Here is a 23,922-nt window from a genome sequence, read left to right on the forward strand (position 1 = left end):
GAGGGGCTGCATTTCATCTCATTTGTGCCACTGAGGACAGCACGACAATCCTCATAGAGTCACCCCAAAACGTCTCAACCCAACCAATTCCGAAATAAGAGTCGAAGCACATCTGAAATTACGATTCATGACAATATTAGGAATTTCATTGCACATGACAATCAAGACATTCTACTCTGAGAATAATTAATACGAGGCCTGTCACCAAGAAGGTAAGTTTCAGAATCACTTACACGACTACCGCAGTGTCAAGTACAGGGTTTTGCGGTTGCACTTTCACAATGCCTGGAAATTCCCTCCCCTCCCCCTACCCGTACCCGTATCTGCCATTCCCAGCCCCCGGAGGACCCCACAGACGGTTCGGCACGGCCGGGTGTCGATTTACCAAAGTTAAGCCTCATGAGTGGGGCGAGCAGAGTGCTCCAGTTGACAGGTGGGTACTGGAAGCTGGCGCCCACGGACACCAAGGGTCCCAGTGCCACCTTCACCAGCTTGGGATGGGCGAACTCTGGGCCTGAGGGCAACAATGTAGCAGACAGTTTGGGGTTGGGGGGGGGCACAACTTCGTAGAAATGCTAAGGTGTATTTATTGGAGAAAGATCAATGAATCCAAATTAAATACTGGGGGGTACATCTTCCCCCTCAGTTCCTAAGCCCCTTCATCAGGGGCACTGGGTGGCCATCAGTTTTACTGGGCATGTGACAGCTCCATTCAGCCAATCATTTACACCAGTGCTTCCCAACCCAGTCTTCAGGGATCCCCTCCCCCCTCCCTCCAGACAGTCCACATTTTTGCTCCTTCCCGAGCAAGAACACCGAGTGCCTGGTACGGTGCGTGCTGATAGCTGGGGGCTGTCTGTCAAATGAGTTAAATCACAGTTACATTTTGTGAATTTTCATGACAGAAACGCCGCATCAAGGGTCACTTTGGTACACTTACGATTTCACTAAACATCCTTTGTACTTTAGAACTTTGGAATCGAGGCAGAGATCTCTGCAGTGTTTAACATATATTTTCTTTCAATTCTTTTCGTCATCGCAGTGTCAAGCAGCCTAAACCAAGACTGGCTGAAAGGCACCCAGCGCCACACCAACGGTATTCACACATTACTCTGGAGAGCAGTTTATCGTAAAAAATACTTCAAATAATTGAATCCTTCCTAAGGTGAACAGTCTATCAACATATGAAATTAATGCAGAGATTATCCTTCTGGGATTTAAATTACCAATAAAATGCTAATCTGAGACATTAGCAGCGGCTAATCTGAGACATTAGCAGCATTTATAGTTTTTTAGCCAAAAATGTTCTTTTGGCCAGTTTCCTTCCTGCTCATCTGACGCCAATATCACCTTTTTTTCCTGCGTCTGAGATGTAATCCACAGTCGCTCGAATGACACTCCTCTCCGGGAGATATCCGAAATCCGGGGGAACTGCGAAGGGCGGTGAAGAAGATGATTTACATCAGCAAGTTGTCTCTGGACACACCTGTCTACAGCAGCCGTGTACCACCAAAAAAAAACACAGGTCTTTCCCATGCTGCTTAACATCAATGCAATCCATCACCCGTGAACAATCAGCCACCTTCCTGAAAATTTCTTAAGAAAGGAAGAGATTGCAGCCACAAAAGGAAAACTACTTTTCCCATGAATCGGAATTGGCCGCAAATTCAAGCTCTATTATAACTTGACAGCAGCATTTGCAGCTCAGGTGAGAAATAACCCCACCCACCCCCAAGGCTGGAATCTGCGAACATTACCCCCCCCCCCCCAAGGGTTAAAGACATGTGCTTGTCACAATCATCCCTATTAGATCCATGTCCACAGTCACACGCTCACTGACAGTGACCCCTACTGTTCAGTTTATTGGGGTAAATATCAACGTTTACTTTTGGGATGCATTGCAGCAGAAGCGGGGCGGGGACTCACCTCCTGCCCTGTTATGATTGGCTGACACCTGGGTCAGATGCAGATGTCCCAGCAGGCATGAGGCGTTACACTGCAGCCCAATCGCACTGGAATATGTGACGATCTGGTGGTGGAGGTTGGGGTGGGGAAGGATATCGCACAGTATCAACCAGGTAGGCTAAGTTGCACAGGCCAGCCGCACAGCCTCCCTGTGTTCCCCCACGATGCACCTCACCTGAGTGACAGCCCTGATGACCTCGTTCAGCCTGGCCTGATGCTGGGAAGACTCCCCCGACTCACACTTCAGCTGTACAGGGGAGCAGACAGACACAGCTGACTCTGACTGACACGCAAACTAACCCCATAACTACTACAGGAGGCCCAGGACTGCGATTTTGAACACTCTGCAATTCCACCTCCCACCAGCACGTCTCAAGCATGCCTGCAGCCTGCAAGAAAAGTTCTATGAACATAGTCAACTATAAATAAACTCCCTTTCATCAGGGTAACCTCACGGGGGCAGTGCACAGGCATCAAGAAGCATGCTCAAAAACACACCTAAAAGTACCAAGAAATAATCTAGCACTAGATCCGCAGAACACATAGCTGATAAAAGTTCGCCCCCCTGTGGCCAAACAGGTGTACTGCATATGCCACCATCACCACCCACCCAACCTGATTTTTCAGTCTTTACATCAGTGTTTCCCAACCTTTTTTGAATTGTGTACCCCCTGAGAGATTTTCTCATACCACAAGTACCCCCTTTGTCAAATGTGTTGATGATTCAATAAAAGTAGAACGTACAACTGATTATCAAATTTAAAACATTTTATTAAATCTCCATAACTTGAACATTTAATTATTGGGCATTTTATTCTTTTCAGTTTAAAATTAACATAAATATATATGTTGCCACGAAAGTGAATGATAAATCTGAAAATAAATACTAAATTTAAAAAAAAGTAAATAAACCTCCCTTTGTTATAACAAAAGCTGAATGAGTCCCCTTTAAACAGACATTTAAACTTAGAACATCAGGAGCAAAACACTAAAATAAATAACCATATCAGTTTTACTTTGTTTTCATCATTCAACTTAGTTTAGTTTAATGAGACACCTGAGCTTGCTTATCTTTGATAAGCTCTGATAGATCTGGGGGCAGTGTGGAAACAGCTGTTACCAGGCTGTTCTCCACATCCAGTCTATTCCTCTGCTTGGTTTTGATGTGTGTCAAAGCTGAGAAGGTCACCTCACACATATTTTCCACGTACCCCCTGTAATGTGCTCGCGTACCACTAGGGGTACGCGTACCCCCGGTTGGGAATCACTGCTTTACATCACTGCTTAGACTGACCTGTCTGACTGCGGCAAGCAGCCACTGAAATCCCTAAAGCGTTGGAGGGAGGGGACAGGCTTCGCGTAGCATCTTTTAAAATTCCATGTTCGGATAATCACTCGGCAATAAGATGGTGATGGTTCTCATTCAAGACTTTACAGCCTTTCACTTTTCAATTTTTCAAACTTCTCTCAACAAGCATCTTTAAATGTTCTAGACGTTTTAAAATCAAAGCATAAGAAGAAACCGCCTGCAAACAGTGTGTAATGCGCAGCGCCAGCATGTGTTTGTGACTCGGGGGCAAGGGGCACGGGGGTGTGGGGCTGGCCTAGGACAGTCAGAGGCGCACAGTAACGTACCTGGATGAGGATGCTCTCCGAGCCGGCTAGCGCCACCAGCCCGTTCGCCGCGGCTAGGCGCTGCATGGTCGGACAGCCCTGTTCAAGAAACACTGCCCCCATTAGACCAGCAGATGGCAGCACAGAAACAAGGAACTAAGGTCATAATATTTTGGTCTTACACCCTTGAATCGGAGCTGGAAAAGTTTAACCGAACCGTGTTCCCGGCAGTCGAGGACCATGGCAACCATGGCGAACAACCAAGGTGACAGAGGAGCGATGACAGCCAATCAAATCACCAGCACTGTGCAAGGTCGAGGTCAAAGGTCGGCGCACCTCTGCAAGCAGGATCTTGATCCAGGCGGCCAGCAGGCGGCCGTGCAGGTCCTCCGCCTTGCCGTGACCGCAGGTGGACAGACCGTGAACGGTGAGGCCCAGAGCCAGAGCAAAGCCTGGTGTCTAGAACATGGGGAAAAAAGGCTTATAAGTAGCTGTATAAAGTTCATCTTATGATGAATTACAGAAAGACAAACAGTGCCCCCCTACAGGTAATGCATGCACACTGCAGTTTCTCGATTTCATGCGCCGTTTCAACATAGAGCAACATTCAGGTATCCCAGTGGGGGCTCCCTCTTTTAAACATAGAGCTGGAGAGTGCTTTGTAAGCCATAAACACTAGAACCCACCACCGTTTAAATATTAGAGCTTATACACAGATTATGGGATTTGGGGGGGATCTTATTGGTCGAGACCACAAATGTAGCACGACGGGGCATCGAGCGCTGATCCCCACTGCGGGACACCTCGCTTTGCCTGGATGCGTTACTGGAAAGGTTCCAGTCCAGTTAGTTAAAACGAAATAATATTTTGAAGGATGACGCACGCAGCCTGGAGAGCTTTTAGCGCAATAACAACTTCATCTGTAAGATGTTAAGCCGCTTTCATGCCAAGCGAATCGTCACTGGCGCATTGATGTTCCACCGTGAATCGGTGCGTCGTTAAAGCCCTGATAATCACTTCCTACTGCCGCAAACCTAAGGTGGGGCCAAAAGCAAACTTCCCATAATTGGATTCGGAATTTTCAGAATTTGGAACTCTAGAACACGCCGGCCGTTGAGGAAACGACTGCAGCGTTCGTAATTGCAACATTGCTCCCTTTGCAGAGACGCCCGTAGCCCCCTGGCCCCTGCCTCCTCCAGATGTCAGCGGATCCCAGGGATATCGGGGCAGATGCTTTTACGGCTGCGTCTTTAAAGCGTGCCACGGGGCTCTTTGATACTGGATTAGCGTGATTAACCAGGCCGTCGCCCCCGGGCAGCCTGCCCGGCCGCGGGGGCACTTCACTATTCCGGGGGGAGGGACTCACCTGCTGGCTTTCCTCGGTGATCTGTCGCAGGCCGTTCATCGTCTCCTCCGCCACGGCGCCGTCGATGAGCCCAGTGTTGAAGGCAGACACCGCCGTGCAGGCCACCGCATAGGCCAAGACCTGGGAGGGCGCGTTGGCAGTGTCCAGGAAGTGAGGAAGAGCACGAGGAAGAGGAGAGGAAGCACTTAAAGCCCAGCTGAAGGGCACAGGTCCTAATGGCGGGCCTAACAGCGACCAATTAATACTGTGTCCGTAACACTGAGAAGCTGAAATAAACCGGCAATGTTAAGGAGGAGAATCAGCTAAGCAGGGCGATAGAATGTGCACCTGTAGGGTACATGCCAGCGAGGTCTGTTTTTAATGAATGAACAGGTCAGAAAACGATCCAGTACACGCAGAGGAAGATGGCCTTCATATTCACACAAAGCAAAGAGATGCTGATGTCACAGAGCAAAGCGGAGTGGGGGGGGGAGGGGGGGTTAGACAGCACCTCTTGCACCATACGCCCGCGACTCTCGCTGTCCGCCAGCTCCCGCCTCAGCCGCTCCAGCCCCAGCACCACGCGTGATCGATCCTCGGGCCGGCCGCTTTTGGTCAGGCTGGACAGAACCAGGCCCACTCCCAGAATGCATCCCGTGCTGCGAGCAGGCAGGTGACAGACAGAGAGAGAGAGAGAAGATATGAGGGAGTTCAGGGGACGAATGCTACATCTCACGTTAGCACCCGCTTCAAATGCACTGCACCACAAAGGCATGGACTGAACATAACGGACTGTACGGCTACCACCACTGGGGGGCAGCACTTAGCCTGTACTGCGAACATCAGCTAGGGGATAGAAACGCACTTGTACTCCAGGCTGCTGTCAAAGCAACGGGCCTCCAGGGTGTCCAGGGAGCTCATCAGCAGCTGGGCCAGCTTCTGCCCTGAGACTTCACTACAATTGGCGGGGTGGGGGGGGTCACCATGGAGACATGACACATGGCAATACACGGGAAGCAACAGACACAGAGAAAAAGGAAAGTTAATAAAACAACCAGGCAGCTCCTTAAAGCAAAAGACAAGCAGATAATTAGCCAGACTAGCCTGATAAGCTTCTGTAAGGGTAGGCTTAGGCAGTGTTATGGTAATATGGTATACCACAGAATTCTGGGTATGTACCACAGCATTTCAGGTATATACCGTGGTATTATAAAGCTTCCATTGCTGTATACCGCAGTACAAAGTCTGAATGTTATGACAGTATAAAAATTTAATAGCAGCCAGGCCAAACAGTTGGTTATGGACACATTTGTATCCATATATTTATGTAGACCGTCCATTCATTTCTATGGGCACAACCCCAACCCCAACAATGACGACCCTAACCCCTACGCAGCCCCAACCTTAACCATAAGTAACCAAACGAAATACCAGGCTTTTGAGTTAGAGAGTTTTAGTTGTTTCATTGCGGTCACAGGTTTGGAAATTGAGCAATAGCAGGTTTTAAATCGGATCATAGGGACATTTGGTCTCCAAAATGCAATGCAACACACACACACACACACACACACACACACCTGACCCCCTCCTCATGCAGGTGGCACAGGAACATCCCCAGCGCGAGGCCTGTGTGGAATTGGACTGCCTGGGATTCGTCGGCGGCCGGACCCCCCGGCAGACCTGACTCCAGGGTGCCCAAGACCTCGAGCGCGGTGTCCCTCTGGGAGGAGAGCAGCACGGGGACCAGCAGCGACAGGCCAAGGGAGGCACAGGACCGGGCGATGGTGCCAGCGGTGTTTCCCCCGGTGTAGGACCTCTGAGAGACACGGCACAGAAGGACGGCCCTCATCTCCAATTAACCAGCAAGCGGCAGTGCGGCCCGGTACCAGGCACTAATTACACCTGGCCGAGTCGTCAACTCCCCAGCTTAGTTCCATTTCATTTAAAAGCTGTTGATTCCGAATGAACGGCTTTGCAGTTTCAGAGCTGGGTGTTTTTACTGAACTGGTTCGGGTTCCTCCTCAAGGTGCACCGACTGACATGCAAGCCCCTGTCTCAGCCACGAAGCTGTCAGAATCAGTGGCAGCCTTTGTGTGGCCTTGCGTGGCCGGAATTCTGTCTCCCAGTAGCTGGAAGCTAAATTTGCTCGCTCCCAGCTCCCTGCCAGACAGTCTACATTCGGGGTCCTCGAGGACCGGTTTCAGAGACACTGGGTTAGAGCACAGGCGTACAGGGCATACAGAACACAGGCGTACAGGGCATACAGAACACAGGCGTACAGGGCATACAGAACACAGGCGTACAGGGCATACAGAACACAGGCGTACAGGGCATACAGAACACAGGCGTACAGGGCATACAGAACACAGGCGTACAGGGCATACAGAACACAGGCGTACAGGGCATACAGAACACAGGCGTACAGGGCATACAGAACACAGGCGTACAGGGCATACAGAACACAGGCGTACAGGGCATACAGAACACAGGCGTCGGCGGCAGGTTCTCGGAATCTCCTGGGAGGAACTGGGCTGGTCTCAAATGGCAGTCGGACGTGAGGTTAGCGATGCTATCGAAACTGAAAACGGTCGCCCTGAAAAATCCCCAACTAAATATAACGATTCTCTGCACAGCACCTGCAAATAATTCCAGGCAGAGGGGGAAAAAAAAAACATTCTCTAGGAATCACAGCGTAGCTACCTTTGGTCAACACCTTACATTGTCCAGCTTGGACACGACCCTGCGAGAGGAACAGGAGGAGGAGCCTGTGTGTACTCACGTGCTGGAACCAGGGGAAGACGTTGGCGCGGGGCTGGTATCTGCTGCTTACCACACTCCACAAAGTCTCCAGCACCATGGACATCCAGAGTCTGGCGGGCAGGAACTCAGAGCCCATCTGGAGCAGCAAGAGAGACCCCAGACATGGAGATTCTCACACCGGTAAGACGACAACAGCAAACATCCAAGAAAACAAAAGAAAGTGTGCATCAAGCAGGCCTTGGGTACTGCAACATTATCATCAACTGGATATTTCAACAAAAGACTGGAAGTCTTGCAGCCATTCTCTGGGACGCTGGGCACGGCAGAAAGGAGAAGTCGCTGTACCCAGGATAATCCAGCAGGGCGGCGCTCTGGGACTCACCTTAGGGTCACCATCCGGGTCAATGGGGAGGGTGCTCTCATACTTGGCCAGCGTGGCTGCCAGGCCACTCAGGGCCAGGATGGAGTTCCCCTGGACCACAGGACCGTCCCTGTGGGCAGATGGGGAGCCACCACACCTACGGTTAACACCCCATAACCCGCAATATCCAGCGAAAGTCCTTCGGCGCTAAATCCTGCATTAATGGTACACGCACAGGACAGGGTACTAACCCAGCAAGTACGGCCAAATGAGTGCATGTGTATATCGTTTGGTTACATTCAAATCTGTGTTACACCCCTGTGAAAATATCATGGCCTTTGTGGACCAGACAGGTACTGTATTGCAAACTAGATAAAAATGCTCCAAAGACTGACATGCCTCATGCGGGGGGGGGGGGGTCTAAGGGGCACCAAAGCACTCACTTTGCTGCAGACTTGAGAACATCCATCAGCTGGTCCCGGACCCTAAGCAGGGCAAAGATGGGAGGAAAGCAGTGATTCAGTGTGGCTAAACCAGACGGGGTGGGAGGGGGGGCGATTCTTCATCCCACTATGACCGGTCACTGGTCACGGGGACTGCCCAGACCCCACCCTAACTGATCCTTGCGCATATCCCGGTCGGCCAGTATTTCACGAGTGCCCGGCTTAGATGAGAGGACCCCGGGATGAATTATGACCCCGGGATGAATTATGAGGCAGGGCCAGTGTACGCTAGGGAGGAAAGCAGAGGAAGACCGGATGGGAGAAGTCGGGGGCACAGGGAGGGACGGAGTGAGAAGCTACAGGGCGTTGAGTCAGGGCCTCATTTAAGATGGGCGTGGGGTCACACTCCACTTGTTAGCCCTGTTGGCTGTGCTACGCTGACAGGAGGCGCTGCTGGACAAATGAAGGCCTGAAGGTCAGCTCAGCCAAACCTCCAATCGCAAAGCTAGCTGGAGCTTCCCTGTGGCACCATGAGTCTGAAAAAGGAGGGGCTGGATGCCTGTACATTTCAACAGTGAGCTTACATATGGCATCCTGCCTAAATATGCTCAAGGCTTAGGGGGTTCTTGGAGGCATGGTTTAGTACAGCGTGATGGAGAGCCTGGTTCTGGGAGCTGGGGTTTAGTACAGAGTGATGGAGAGCCTGGTTCTGGGAGCCGGGGTTTAGTACAGAGTGATGAAGACCCTGGTTTTGGGAGCTGGGGTTTAGTACAGAGTGATGGAGAGCCTGGTTCTGGGAGCCGGGTTTAGTACAGAGTGATGGAGAGCCTGGTTCTGGGAGCCGGGGTTTAGTACAGAGTGATGAAGACCCTGGTTTTGGGAGCTGGGGTTTAGTACAGAGTGATGGAGAGCCTGGTTCTGGGAGCTGGGGTTTAGTACAGCGTGATGGAGAGCCTGGTTCTGGGAGCCGGGGTTTAGTACAGAGTGGTGGAGAGCCTGGTTCTGGGAGCCGGGGTTTAGTACAGAGTGATGGAGAGCCTGGTTCTGGGAGCCGGGGTTTAGTACAGAGTGATGGAGAGCCTGGTTCTGGGAGCCGGGGTTTTGTACAGCGTGATGGAGAGCCTGGTTCTGGGAGCCGGGGTTTAGTACAGACTGATGAAGACCCTGGTTTTGGGAGCTGAGGTTTAGTACAGAGTGATGGAGAGCCTGGTTCTGGGAGCCGGGTTTAGTACAGAGTGATGGAGAGCCTGGTTCTGGGAGCCGGGGTTTAGTACAGAGTGATGAAGACCCTGGTTTTGGGAGCTGGGGTTTAGTACAGAGTGATGGGGAGCCTGGTTCTGGGAGCCGGGGTTTAGTACAGAGTGAAGGAGAGCCTGGTTCTGGGAGCTGGGGTTTAGTACAGAGTGATGGAGAGCCTGGTTCTGGGAGCTGGGGTTTAGTACAGAGTGATGGAGAGCCTGGTTCTGGGAGCCGGGTTTAGTACAGAGTGATGGAGAGCCTGGTTCTGGGAGCCGGGGTTTAGTACAGAATGCAACAGTCCCTAGTACTGCCTGGATTTAGTACATAGTACTGGTGCTGGAAGCCAGTATCTTACCACAGCCAGGCGTTGTGGTGCTCCACCTGCAGCTCCTCAAGGCTGCCCTTACCCTGCTTCTGCAGCATCTCCAGCTCTGCCCGTCGGCCCTGTCAAACCATTGTGTCAGGATTACTGTGAAATCCGGAACTTTCCATTATTCCACCCAACGTGGTTCACAAGCACATGACTGCAACACTTAGCCGTTAGTGTTACTTAATGAGCCACAAAAGGCTTGTACTTTTATGGATATAAAGCAGAAAAATGCCAGTAGAAAGTAATTTAAAAGCTGCCCTTTGAGGAGAAGGCTTAATACTATGTGCCCCCACCCTACCCTTCCCGGTAATTACCTGTAATACGGCATGGTAGGTCCTGCCCATAAACCCGAGCCAGGCCTGGGGGAGGAGCAGGGAACGGTGCCATTCGGACGGCTGGATGTTCACCTTGGGGGACACACGTGACGACCCGATTAATTAAGAGTTCCAAAGGTGCCAACACCACAACATGCCACCAGGTGGCACCTCTCACTTCTCACTACAAGAGAGATACCATCGCCGGGCGTGACAAAACGCAGGCTGCGGGCCATCGCGAATCATAATTCCTTTTACAAACGGTGGAAAGTTTAAAGAAGATGGAGATATGTCAAAATGTAGCATAGCGTAAACACATTTGGGAAACATCTATAGATATAGATGGGAGTCTGAACGTGGCCCAGGGCTCAGAAACCTGATGCCATCTCATACTGTCCAGTCATATCCTGTCAAAGGGGCAGGAAAATAGGACATCCTCAATAATAACCCCCCCCCCTCCAGAAAGAGCCCTAGAATTCCAGGCTAAGTGGCTCAGAGCAGGCCGGGCCCAGTCGAGCTTTCGGAGCGCAGGTTTTTTCGCGTATCCGCTGCACACGGACAAAGAGGACGAGCCCCAGTGGCCACTGGCCGGCCCATCCTTCTGGAGCTCTCCGTGCTCCCCGGAGCAGACGGGCCTGCCTCGCCGTTGCCCCCATATGTTGGCCGAAAACCAGACAAAAAGGCGACGCGTCGGTGCAACTCGGCAGCGAAGCAGAAGGCATTTACGAGTTGCTCCGCGTTTGGCTATCGGTGCACGCGGCCATCTGACGCCACCAGATCTGAGAAACGGTTAGCCGGGCTTAAACGTGACAGTAACCATCCTGGTTACTTATGCCGACGTGCCTTGGCAAGCTAGGAAGCTGCCGTGTGTCCAGGAGGGCGGCGACGTTGAGCACCGCCACAGTATTTACAGTAAATAATCCCAGAGAGCGACAAACACAGACGTGTACAGCCTGTCGCCCACGGCGGCTGCTGGCCCTGCCTCTCCCTCCCTCCCGCTATGAAAAATGGCCTGACGGCCAACTGAAACCTCACGGCCCCTAAAGAGCGGAAAAGAGGCAGACAGCGGCTTCTTCCGACAGAGACTAATGTGGGGGACATTAACCTGGTCCCTCTCCATTACTCTTGTGACAGGACTCCAGCCAAGAAGGAAGCAGCCTAGGAAGGAAGGGGTTATCGGGACCGTTCCGGGAGAGCGTCTCTTCTGAAGGCTGCCATTGGCTTTGGATGCAAACTGGCCTTGGGGAATTGGGCCAGGAAGGGGGCGGGGGAGGCGGGTGGGCGGGGGGCACATTGGGAGACGGGGAGCGCTAAACATTTCCCAGGGATCTTTTTTGTGTGGCGGGGGAGGGAAGGAAGAGGAGCTTACCTCGTGGATCAGCGTCGCCAACATCTGCTGGTAGCTCCGCCCCCGGCTGACCAGGAAGCGGCTGATTGGTCGCCCGTCCCGGTCGGTCTGCACGGGCAGCTCGTAGCAGAGCAGCAGGCCGGCTGCAACGCACAAGGACACGGGTGCTGCCAAAAAGCCCCCCAGGGGACGCGCCTCTCTCCGTCTGCACGGCCTAATGCGTAACAGAGGCCAGGCTGTGCCACCACCTGGCTAACAAAGGACGCGCTTGAAAGCTCGCAGCCATTCTCTTCCCCTTTCACACCAAAGAGGCCCATTTCCATTGCATTCCTACTGGCGTGAAGGTTTCTGCCTGGGAGTCTTACTTAACAGCTGTTTTTAAAGTCAAATCGAGATCTTTCCCATTATAGAGGCTGATGGGAGAGCGAAGCGCGAAGAGGCAGGAATGACTGCTGCAAACTCGCTGGCAGCACAGCCCAACCCAAACAGAACCCAAGCTACAACCAGGGGAAGGAGGTGCAAAGCATCCAGTACCAATGACTGCTGCGGGCAGCGAAGTCCCATTTCAGTGGGGTATGAAATTAATAACGACCATATCCAGCAGGTACAGGCAGGCCCCTCCCCAGAGAATTTCCTTTTGCCCCTCCTAGAAGCGTTCCATCGATCATAAAAACGTTTAGTTTTTTATTTTATTTCAACTGATTGCCCAGGTTGGGCATCTAAAAGTCTACCGGAGCAGCTCAAATCACGGTCCTCAATGTCTGAGCCCTGCTGGTTTTCCAGCCTTCCTTTACCTGTGAGCTGGGTGTGAAGCCTCTGGCCAATCAGAATCAGTAATTATTAGTCTAACTACCTGGGAGAACTGAAAACACGGCCTGGATTTGGGATCGAGGCCCAGATTTGAAAAACCTTGATATATACTGCAGAAATAAGGACAACTAGATACTTAAAACTATAATAACACCTTTCCCATAAATTCTCCAGAAAGAATCAGATAAATTTGTGCAGATGCCCGATTAAAATCTACAACTAGCCCCCTCCACTAGGTCTGGGGGGGGGGGGGCAGCTGTGAGCGCGAGTCAGTGGTTCTCACCAGCGAGGCCAGACTTCAGCCCAGGCTGCTTGTTCCTCTCGTGGGTCTTCAGCATGAAGCCGGGAATCCCGGCCACCGCCTTCCCCTGGTTCGAGCGGAGCGAGCCGCCCCCCCTCAGGACGGAGTGGTACACCCCACGCGGCATCTGGGCCATCTCCTGCCTCACCAGGGACGTCAGGAAGCCCTCCAGAGCTGTGTGGAGTGATCGCGTTAAGGGTCAAAGGTCAGGCTCACCTCCGACTTCATGACCACACGCAACCTCCCGAGGGCGGTCGGAGCATAACTGACAGGAAACATAATTCCGTATCGCGGCGAATTAATCTACAGCCCGTGCAACTATAACAGAATGTGTCACAACGAGATCCAAACATGCAAAATTGATGTCACGGGCGAAGCGTGGACAAAGCACACTGTGTAGAGTGAAGGCGACAGCAGATGCAGGGAGGTGAGGGCGAGAGGGGTGGGTGGGGCCTGAGGTTCAGCCAGAGGACGGGGGGGGGGGGGGGGGGGGGGGGGGGGCGTGCCCAGGGACTCGTACGAAGTGGATCAGCCACTGGACACGGGCCCGGTGCTGTGCTGGCGAGCTCCGCCGACACAGATGGCAGAGATTGCCAAAAGTGGGGGGCACAGCTGTAAACCATTCCCCCCCCCCATCCTGTAATGAGGATGCCCCCCAGTCAGAGGGCAGCCCCGGTCCCAGCAAGTTCAAAGTTAATCTCCCGCCAAGATGCTGACCCCAGGTCAGGATCAGGCTAGGTTTGGTCAGGGGGGGGCATGTTGTTAAGGGGGGGGGGGGGGCACATGGCTGGAAGGCAGACTGCGCTGGATAGGGGTGAGCGGGCCCATTGTTCGGGGGGGGGGGGGATCTCCGTGTTGACAGGACTGACCTTGCTGGGAGATAAACATGCGCCCCCCCCCCCCCCGAGAGCTGATAATACTCCCCCCACAAAGCCGGATCTTTCACTCTTTATTTACACAGCTGCCTATTACCATCACCAGCAGAAATATCACAAATTAGAATGGATCCCTTAGTAACGATAAGCTTTGATTGGGTGGGGGCTCTGGGGGACGCCGCGTGTCGTTCGAGGCACGGAGCCTTATGTCTGACGTCCTTTCCCCAGGGGTACGAATGCAGCCCCCCCCCCCCCGAGGGGTCAGGAAGCTGCGGGTAACGAGGGGGATCTCAGACGGCTGATGTGTTTGTCCTGACCCCCCCAACACACACAGACACCCCACGGTTTTCCAGACAGGCGTCATCCTTTCCGGTTTCTTCTTCTTCGCATTTTCTTTCACCGCTAGCAGCTAGAAATTTCTCCATGGTTCCGGCAAGCATTAAGAGAGCAACTTTCCCCACCGTAAACTATCATTATGTTACGAGTCATAACAGAACAATGGAGTCTGTCTGTCTTGCACATTTCAATTATGCTAATTTGTTTATGCCCCATAACGTGTGCAGGCATTTCATGTGCTCACATTATTTTTTTTTATATTTCTGAAAGGCACGATTGTAAAATAGATCTGACCCCAGCTCAAATCCTGTCACAAGGTTTAGTCGTTTTCCCGTCTGCAATTCCTTCGCGCACCACTAGGGGGGCACACCCCACCTCCGCCTTAACTAGATGGATGGACGGACATCCACAGATGGTGATTTCAGGAGATGGTGAGGGGGGGGGGCGACCGCGGACAGAACAATAGGAAGGCCGCTCTGTAAACACACACTGCACTTGCCTTATCACCTGACAGACGTTAACAGAAACCCAGGGTCCTGTGCCACAACGCTGCGACATAAAGGGACGGCGTTTGTCAGCGTACGTCGAGATTCACCTGAGCCCCCTGCTCCCTAGTTTCCCCGGGGTGGGGTGCAGAGCAGTCACGTCAGTCCAGCCTGCGTGTTACGGTGTTAGCTTTCAGCATAGGGAGAAATGGGGACACGAGGAGTCTCTCCAAAGCCCCCACGGCATTCCGCCCCCCCCCCCCCCGAAAGGTGCACCCAGGAGGCAACGAGGAAGAAAGGGTATCCCCCTCCCCCGAGTGTAATTAACACTCCGCCCAGCGATATGGCACATCTAAATGCCAAAAACACAACACCACCTGTGTGCTGAACCAAGGGGCGTGGCCAGAAGTTCAGGGTCCCTCCCCCCCCCCGACAAAATCAACCAGTTAGGGTACATTTTAGGGTCCCTATAAAGTGTTGGGCACGCAGAATCTGCCAGGGTCTCCATGCCCCTGACTGCTCTGATGCCCCCTGCTGGTGGACAATGGAGCGTTGTCGTGTACGACATGCAGCGGGACAGTGGGGGAAGCTATGAAATGGTGTCCAGCTTCACCCTCAAGCGTCGGCCACTACTCTGGCATTCAGCTTAACAAAGCAGGCTGCACGTTCAGAGGTACCAAGCGCACATCCCAGTGCAAATCCATGATGTCATCGCTTGCACACCTATTCCTCCAATCAGGATCTTACTATTTGCTGATCACCGGGTAAAACATCCAAGGTAAACAGCCCCTTACATCCGATTCTATACTATCTGCGCCCCCCCCCTACACCCACTCCAGCATTACCATGACGACACCAATCCACCTATCAGCATGGTCTGTGATTTATGGCCACCCGATGGGGACGCGTGGCCGAATGCTGGTCAGCATGGAGACGGGTAATTGGCATTTCCCCAGTAAACCACACAGGTAAACGTCTTCTGATTGGAGAAGCACTTTCAGCTGCGGCCAGCAGACCTGAGTGAACCGTCATGGGGCTGAGGAGCAGCAGCTTGACGTAGGATGGCCCTGGCACTGACAGGTCTTCCTCCTTGTCGCCTTCGTCCTCTTCCTCTTCGCTGGTAGGTTCTGGCTTGGGCGGCCTTGCCTGTGAGAGATGAATTATGATTAAATCAACGTGAACCCTAACTGGTTACAACAGCACATGATATCTCTCACTCTTACTAAGCCCTGGAGCCGCTGACAGTGGGACGGACTCAGGAGCCGGTGAAGCATCAGCAGAGTATCCTTCAGGCCTAATGACCAGCGCTTCGAAGCTCTGGAGAGTCAGGCCTTCTTTCTCTGGAGGTGACCCTATCAGAACTGTGTCCTCAGTGAGCACTTTCACCGCAAAGCTTTCAATAATTTTTTCCAGCAGAGCCGGACAGTCTGCTCGGGAAGCCCGGGGGGAGGGAGGGGGGTGGAGATCCCGAACAGCCTCTTTCGCCGTTTCCTGACAATCGCCGCTTTGAGATTCACCGGCAAGACACCGGAAGAAGGCTTTCCCGTGCAGAATCCCGGCCGCTGGGAGACCGGCAACCCCGTCTGGATCCGTCAGCCCGGATCGAGCCGGGTTAGGTCCGGGAAAGACGCCACCGCACTTCGAGGTGCGAAACAGTCGAAAGCCCCCAAAAGCGGCAGCACACACACCCAGCGTCCTGAGCCTGAATCATCAGCAGCCACCTGGCTAATAAACGTCTGGGTGCTAATGGCTCTCGAGGGTACAGTAATAAAATGCTATATACATAAAAATCGCAGCCATGACATTATCAGTGCAGTGGCAGAAGGAGGAAGAGGAGAAGGAATGTATGGGTGAAATAAGACCTGGCAGATGAACACCACGCTGCTGGATTCAAAATTCCCACTGAGAGGAATTTTCATACGACGACAAGTTAACGGTAAGTCACTGTCGGCAGGAGATATTCCCGATAAATTCCTGCTGGACTTCACTCCTTCCTATACTCCATGTTACACAACAAGGCTATTATATTTAGTGGTGGACCAATTGATTTGGACCACAGTACGTGAGCGTCGCGGTAAATGTTATGGAAATGTCGTTACCGGCTCAGGTAGGTGCAGGACGGTGTGGTCATTTTCCGGGAACTCCGCGAGGGCCCTGTAGCCAGCACTCGCCACCTCCGGGTTCTGGAACAAAGCGCCCCCTTGTGGTGACTTTCCAAACTCCCATGACCTCAAACGATCTCTTTAAACACCAGACCACAGAGAGGCCTTGTGCTTGCTAATAGCCACAGATGTGTATTTGGATAACGGCAGCCCGTACTTTTACCCGCAGAGAACCCCCGGTGTTCGTCGTTACTTTCTGCTGGGCTCTGGGGCTGCCGCTAATAAACCAGCCTCAACATCAATGAACTGTAATTTTACGACGAGTTTATAAAAAAAAAAAAAAAAAACCGACAGGTAGTTTTGAGAAAACAGGAGGAGGCTGCATTGTCTGTTCCACTCCTCTTAGAATAACAGGATACTGAAACCACTCTTACTACACGCTCCGGAAAGGAATTAAGACTCTTACCTTATCGAGCGCGTACGCCCACAGGATGCTCACTATCTGTGCTTTGAATTTCTGAGGAACATAAAAACAGAACATTTCAGGGTGTATAGGGGAAGAAAAGGCGTTTGCGGACAGTAGATAGATGAACTTTTAACCATCAGTGCTTCCTATTCCAGCCACCATCCATCCATCCATCGTGAGGCCGCAAGGCAGGGAACAACCCAGGATGGGGCGCCAAACCATTAAAGGTCCAGTCACTATATGATCCCAATCATAATTGCCTCATTTTTACAAATAGAGAATAATAATTACAGTTTTATATTATTCATTTACACAGCGTGACACTTAATTAATGTTAATGAGCTAATTACTGGGCTTCTCCTGGGCCTTGACCGGATCGCATGCTGACAAGGCCTCACCTGCGACCCACCATGGATGGGAGAGAGAGAGGGGATGGGGGGGACAGGGGGTGGCGATGGGCTGGTACCTCGTAGTCCTCCGTCTTCACGGACAGCAGGGGCACCAGGGAGAAGAGCTCCGCCAGGCCCTTGGCCACCAGGGGGCGAGAGTCGCAGGCCAGACGGGGGGAGAGGGCGGCCCAGGTGGAACGGATGTCCACTACCTGGCAGCAGATGGCAGGAGGGGGGGGCGCTTACATCGGGAGGGTGACACCATTGACATTGAGCGATGCTAAAGTGTGTATGGAGAGGGGGGCACTGACCTCGGCCCGGCAGAGCTCTCGCAGCCCCTGCAGCGCCAGAGCCACAGGGGCAGCCTGCTGGCCTCCGCTGCACTGCGTGATGGTGTCTGTGATGGCCGCCAGCATGTCGCCCCCATGCTGGTACGGCCTGGGGGGGGGAGGAGGGGGACAAACAGGAAAGGCCATGAGACAGACAGACTGCTCACTATCACCCAGGAAAAGCCAGACTAAAGATGCTCACGGAAAGTGCCGGTGGGCAGCGAGGACACTGAGGAGGATTAAAAAAAGCACCAGTGAAGCACATTGACAAAGCATCCCCCCCATGCGCCCCCCCCAAAATGGTAGAATCTTAAAGCACCCCTAAAATAGGCACTACACAGAGCCCCACGTTCATCAGTGCTCATGTCCATTTCAGGAACAACCGACTGGTTACACAGTCCAGCTTTGCTCTCTCTACTGCCACCTACAGGTCATTTTGAAACCCTGCCCCTCCTGACCCCTGTTCTAGGGGCCTCCTCACTTCTCCCTGACCTCTCCCTGCAGACGTCTCGGACACAGGCGGCGCGGGCCAAAATCTGCTCCCACTGGTCCTCCTTCCCCAGGACCACTGTGGAGGTCTGCTCCGTCTGGGCCATCAACCTCAGCAGCTGGGGGTACACACGGTCCTGCATGGCAGAAGACCGCAAGTTTGGGCCACTATCTTCGTAATTTAATTACAGTCCTATTCCATGCCTCAATGGCACCATAAACACTGTAAGACTGGGCAGGACCCGAATGGACAGATGGAGACAGATGGGCGGAGTAAAGAGAAGGGCACGCCCCCCCCTCAGACATGCGCACCTGTTTCTCCCAGAAGGCCGTCATGAGGCGCAGGGCCACAGCTCTCAGCTTGGGGGCACTGGACAGCATCTGCATGGCCTGCAGCAGCTGAGGAACACAGAACTGACCCAGTACAGGGGAAGACGTCAGTGGTTAGCGCAGCCCTCAACTGGCCCTTTAACAACAAGCCACGCCCCCAAAACACCCTCGACCAATCAGAAACAACGGCAGCAAAAAGAGGAGCCAAATCTCAAATATCATTGAACATCTGCACATTATCACATCCTTAAATAAACAGATGATCTCAGGAAACCCTACATTGTCCACCATGCCTCACAAAGCCGTTTCTGACGCGACCCATTTGCTAACGACAGGCAAACCTTCGGCTATTAGTACCACCGAATGAGTCATAAATATGCTAATGCACTCTGGCTCATTCATAATTTAATATTTAATGAGTGTTAATATGTAAACGTGTCAATTAAAATCCCATTGGCTCGTCGATTAGTTATTCAGACTAATGGGAGCAAGATCGATTTCAGGCAAATTTATTCCACTGGGATAATACGCCCCAATTCGCGAGTTTCCGTGAAAGAAAGGAAGGAGCAGAGGTGGCCCCGTCGCTTATCCCGTGGCGGGAAGCGGGAGCAGCGGCAGCTGGGAATGTGGAGGACGCTCACCTTATGGGTGCCCAGCTTGGGCAGCGTGTAGAGCACGGCGTGGGACAGCTCGGGGTCCGATGCCCTTCCCAGCTTCAGCATCAGCACCAGCAGGAGGCCCGGGACCTGACGGAGAGCCAGGAAACTGAAACCCCACGTCCTCAGGGTGGTGCGAGGGGGACCGAGGCCGTCGATTAAGCGTGTGTGCGGGGATCACGGGCTAGTGGACGGGCGTGGGAAGCCTTGCAGGGAGCTGGGACAGCAGCTGTAAACCAGATTTCCCTACATAATCCTGACATGTAGGTTTGTGGGACACAACATGGTATGGAAACAGGACACATATGGCCGTTAATCTATTCCTCTGCTCTCCGACTGGCTTCCTACCATTCATTTCCCTAAACGCGGTCACCACTGGTTCACTCAGATACACACATGACCTACCCACAATGCAACCACCGTTATGCTAAACGATCTGCAGACGGACTTGTCTTGAAGCATATTAACCCCATTGCTGACATGAGTAAATGACGACATAACCGAAGTTCTGGGACAGGGAGAGGAGTAACACTTCCCCCGCAGTGACTCACAGGGGCACTCTCCACCCAACATGGACCGTACCGGATATGAATATGGAGGTAAGAGTCCCTCAATGGGACGGCCAATTACTTAGAAGCAAGATTCAGAAATTACTGTGAGGGTGGGCCAGGATAAGAGTCCCTACACACCTACTGTACTCTGAGGGTCATCAGTCTGCGCAAATCCAAATCTAACGAAGACACTAAGGATTTTTCTGGCTCTCTTCCGGAAAACCTTTTGGTTAGACCAGGGCTCTCCAACTCCGGAGACCTACTGTCTGGTAGCTTTTCTCTCCTACTGGGCTTCTGATGAACCATATCTGTTCCCGGGGAAAGTACCAGGAATAGGTGTAGCTCATCGGAAGCCAGTTGGGATAGAAAACCTAGTAGCTCTCCAGGATCAGGGTTGGAAACGCCTGGGTTAGACCATTCGCTGGTATCTTCGGAAACCCATTTTCTCAGTTGAGTACCACCCCAAACCATAAGCTAGATGCACACCTGAGCACCTCAGATCCTTCTTAGAGGCTCCTGCTGTTTGTCTGTTCAGTGCATTTAGCCTCCCTGCCCCTAACACCACCCAGCTTGGTGTACACTGACTCAACACTACGAGTCCTACACTAAAATCCCAACCTACTGAGCTCCACCGATGCCCAACCCCAACACCGTTCATGTTTACAGGGCCTGCTCTCCCTACCACACCTGTAACACCATACTATAAACATGTTCTTGTTATCCGTTCCTTTTGGGAGGGGTGGTGTTAGACTATTGTTCTGGGATTTATTTTTTGCGTTGCAGCTAGAAGAGAAAAATTCCCCCCTGGGGATTGGCAAGGTTCTACCTTGTCTGATGTTAATTTCCCTCGAGGTTTACTAGAGCTTATCTATCATCTCTACCATGTATGTATGTTACAGGTATAGTTCAGCAGCCTGGGCAGCCACCAATATGGATACACCAAATTTAAACACAATATACATTAAGAAACAGATGGCAGGATGCAGGCACAGTGCCAGAGGGAAGCAATAAGTTGTTTTGTCAGGAACAGAGGGCTGCTGGTATGAATTTACATCAAGCCCTGGTTCTCCCCCTAGGGGAGGCTGTTTATTTTAAACCATTTAATGAAGCGGTTCAACTGCACTGGATCTAGTTCAGGTGGGAAGAGTTTGGTAAACTGTAGCAGCGATTTGGCTCACCGGCCATACTGTGAATTGCAGGAAATATATTTTAAATACCTGAGGCTTTATTGGGGGAAAAATTTTGAAAATTAAAATGGTGTAACAGTTTGCTGCTATACAGAGTAGTTTGTTTATTGATTTATTCTTTAAAAATAAACGTTACTTTTAAGTGGTTCGATAAGGTCTGGAACCTTCAGCTCTTAATGTGTGAGTCAGTTGTCTGTGTTTGTAAAATGTGTCAAGATGGACGATAACTCGTCTGCTGCCAAACAAACATACGCATGGGCAGTAATATAGCCTGAACCTGAACGTATCGTTTTAACTGTCATTTTCGCTAATTGGTCCAACGGACTCCAAGGCACGGAGTCCCACCAAAGAGACAGAACCCGGCAGCTCGGCCCACAAACGAACAAATGAAAACGAAAACCAGCAGGCAGAACCCAGCGGATCCAACAGCCCAGCGACCAATCAGAGGCCGCCGCCTGGAGAGGACCTCTAAGACGCGGGAAGCCAGGGAGGGAATGTTCCGGAGAAGAGTCCCAAGCCGTGAGAGATCTTGGGCCCAGTCTGGACAGCCCCAATTCGCAGGAGGACCCGCGGGGCCGGCGGCTGTGCAGAGCCGGGTCCCAGCCCGGCGAGCGAGGATACATTATTCACGGCGTTTTTGATTAAAATAAAATCACCCAGCCAGACCCATAAATAAGTCACATAATTTATCGGGGAGCGGGACGCCGGGGAGCGAGGCGGAAAGGAGGCGCAAGCGAATGATGACAGCGCCCCCATTTGCATAAAGAGCTTATCACCCTGGTCTGTGTTGCCTAGCAACCCCAACATCTGCATGGCTAATCGTCCCAGGAGGGGGGGGGGCGAGGAGGGGGGGGCGGAATCAGCAAGTAAGTCGAGTCCTTCCTGCCTTTTCTGCTGCTTCCCAAAAATAAAACGACCAGGATAGCAATGGGCAGGAACCGGCACCTGCGCGTCTCACTGGGCCCATCGCGGGGGCTTAAGGGACCAGCATGTGCCCCCCTCCCCAACAGAAAGGGCGACCGGGCGAGCGTGAGGAGCACTCAGATTGCGGCCCGCCGGCCCACATCGCATGCAAATTGTTTTATTTACTGCGGCACATGCCAGATCCAGGAGAACCTTCTTCCTGGGTGTTTGGAGCGATGGTGGTCATTAAGGACCAGCCCATGAGCATTGTGGGTAGCCGCCAGGCGGAACGGCTGCCCTGGTAAAACGGCCAGGCGTCAGGACGCATACTAAACAGTCCCGGGGCTACGGGGCGGCCTACATGCGAAAAAGCCCGTTTCCTGGAGGCTGAACTCCGAAAAGCCAGCCTGCCCTGATTTTGTAAATTCGCTTCGGGGAAACATCAATTACTTTTAAGAATCGGCGGTAATTAGAGGGCGGAACGTGCCATCTATGAGGAACAGCTCTCTGTGACGCTGTGTACTCCCTGCCTGCTTATTACCGGGTCTAAACAGGGAAACTCAGACAGACGCTCGCCCTACACAGCGCTACACTGAATAACAATCCCCGGTCGCTCAGTGGCAGACCGAACCTGGCCCAGGACAGCACCCTCCCAGCTGCCTGCCTAACGGCCAATCAGAGACGCCTGTCGATCTCTCACAGTCAGGCTAGCCTGTTGTCTTCTAGGACGGCTCTGTAATTCCATAACCTCAATTTGGACCCGGAAGCAGGTCTTTTTAAATACCTCAGAAAGGTGGGTGGTTGGCTGATGAAACTGTGAACCAGAAGTGCAATGGGTCCATTGAACCATGTGGTGAAGCATCTTCTACCAGGTCTGGGATCGATTCCCTCTTCATCTAGGTGAGCTCCTGACGGGGTCTACTGAGTGCCTCAACTGAAAACATCACTTCTTGTAGCCTCCCACTAACAGCTAAATACTCTGTATGCGTCGCAGGCTGCAGTACCCCATTGCAGCCACATGGCGGCCCACCTGAGCAGGGTCCGCTTGGGCCGCTAGGGCGACGGCGTCCAGGGCCAGCCTGCAGTCGTCCCCGTTGCCGGTGGCAACAAGGTAGGCCAGGAGCAGCGCCAGAGAGTCCGGCACGCGGCGGCAAAGGGGGAGGGCGGAGCAGGCGGCGCGGAGCCACCCGCAGGCCGCCACCGGGTCGTGACCCAACCGCCGCACCACCATGGTGGTGGCCAGCAGCTCGCTGTACCAGGCGCACAGAGGCAGCGGCAGCCGCATGGCATCCTGGGAAGGGTAACGAGAGAGAGGCTCAATAACAAGTAAACGAATACAAATTCGCAAAAGACCCACGTAGTCACCAAGCATTCCCGCTAAGAATCTGTCGCATTAACGGGCAGACAGAGCGTGTCCGGCAGGACATGGCGGAGGAATTCACCTGCCGGTATCGGGACGCCTGAACGCACCCACACCTGCAAACACACGTGCCTTTTTCGGGGGATGGGGGAACAGATCACACCCACCTCCTTGGAGACCCTGGTCGGCTTCTGCACGGCCTCCAAGAGTGAGCGGGCCAACTGCTGGTTCTGAGCCCGAGTCTCGGGGTTGGTCAGGGCCTCCGTCAGCACAGAACAGGACAGAACTTCCAGCAGGGGCAGCAGCAGCACTGGGGCCAGCGAGGGGCACGTCTCGGCTTCAGAGGAGACCACCTTCGAGGCTGAAGGGGCCACACATTCGGTCGGCATGTTTGCCAAGGTCAGGACAGACCTGGTCAAGAATAACGCTCCAAACGAATCGAACCGGCCAATCAAATCCACTCAGATGTGAAATCAACCGTCCAATCGAAACGGATCCTCCGTACCCAGGGTAAGGATGGCTGTCTGCTGACTCGCGGGAGCTTTTCTCAGCAGCAGGGCGACTCCCACAATCACCTGCTCCGTCGGAAACGCC

At 52.8% G+C, this 23,922-nt stretch overlaps 1 protein-coding gene across 9 annotated transcripts in view; it reads right to left on the reverse strand.

Moving 5' to 3' along the window:
- focad (focadhesin) overlaps nucleotides 1-23,922 on the reverse strand; it is a 51,257-nt gene that overhangs the window by 10,476 nt on the left and 16,859 nt on the right. For all 9 annotated transcript variants that reach the window (XM_048970084.1, XM_048970085.1, XM_048970076.1 and 6 more), the window contains 28 exons: nucleotides 23,834-23,921; nucleotides 23,496-23,689; nucleotides 22,999-23,259; nucleotides 19,313-19,417; nucleotides 18,654-18,755; nucleotides 18,345-18,478; nucleotides 17,835-17,961; nucleotides 17,601-17,735; nucleotides 17,135-17,185; nucleotides 16,666-16,749; nucleotides 15,583-15,712; nucleotides 12,853-13,044; nucleotides 11,781-11,902; nucleotides 10,412-10,504; nucleotides 10,083-10,171; nucleotides 8,489-8,530; nucleotides 8,067-8,175; nucleotides 7,704-7,820; nucleotides 6,502-6,740; nucleotides 5,790-5,879; nucleotides 5,436-5,583; nucleotides 4,946-5,065; nucleotides 3,916-4,038; nucleotides 3,601-3,678; nucleotides 2,141-2,212; nucleotides 1,927-2,029; nucleotides 1,351-1,431; nucleotides 386-514 (listed from right to left, as the gene is read on the reverse strand). In XM_048970084.1, the coding sequence (XP_048826041.1) occupies nucleotides 386-514; nucleotides 1,351-1,431; nucleotides 1,927-2,029; nucleotides 2,141-2,212; nucleotides 3,601-3,678; nucleotides 3,916-4,038; nucleotides 4,946-5,065; nucleotides 5,436-5,583; nucleotides 5,790-5,879; nucleotides 6,502-6,740; nucleotides 7,704-7,820; nucleotides 8,067-8,175; nucleotides 8,489-8,530; nucleotides 10,083-10,171; nucleotides 10,412-10,504; nucleotides 11,781-11,902; nucleotides 12,853-13,044; nucleotides 15,583-15,712; nucleotides 16,666-16,749; nucleotides 17,135-17,185; nucleotides 17,601-17,735; nucleotides 17,835-17,961; nucleotides 18,345-18,478; nucleotides 18,654-18,755; nucleotides 19,313-19,417; nucleotides 22,999-23,259; nucleotides 23,496-23,689; nucleotides 23,834-23,921 (3,358 nt within the window). The remainder of the gene's footprint in view (nucleotides 1-385; nucleotides 515-1,350; nucleotides 1,432-1,926; nucleotides 2,030-2,140; nucleotides 2,213-3,600; nucleotides 3,679-3,915; nucleotides 4,039-4,945; nucleotides 5,066-5,435; nucleotides 5,584-5,789; nucleotides 5,880-6,501; nucleotides 6,741-7,703; nucleotides 7,821-8,066; nucleotides 8,176-8,488; nucleotides 8,531-10,082; nucleotides 10,172-10,411; nucleotides 10,505-11,780; nucleotides 11,903-12,852; nucleotides 13,045-15,582; nucleotides 15,713-16,665; nucleotides 16,750-17,134; nucleotides 17,186-17,600; nucleotides 17,736-17,834; nucleotides 17,962-18,344; nucleotides 18,479-18,653; nucleotides 18,756-19,312; nucleotides 19,418-22,998; nucleotides 23,260-23,495; nucleotides 23,690-23,833; nucleotide 23,922) is intronic.

The sequence above is a fragment of the Brienomyrus brachyistius genome, chromosome 12 (assembly GCF_023856365.1).
Source record: "Brienomyrus brachyistius isolate T26 chromosome 12, BBRACH_0.4, whole genome shotgun sequence".
NCBI lineage: Eukaryota > Metazoa > Chordata > Actinopteri > Osteoglossiformes > Mormyridae > Brienomyrus > Brienomyrus brachyistius.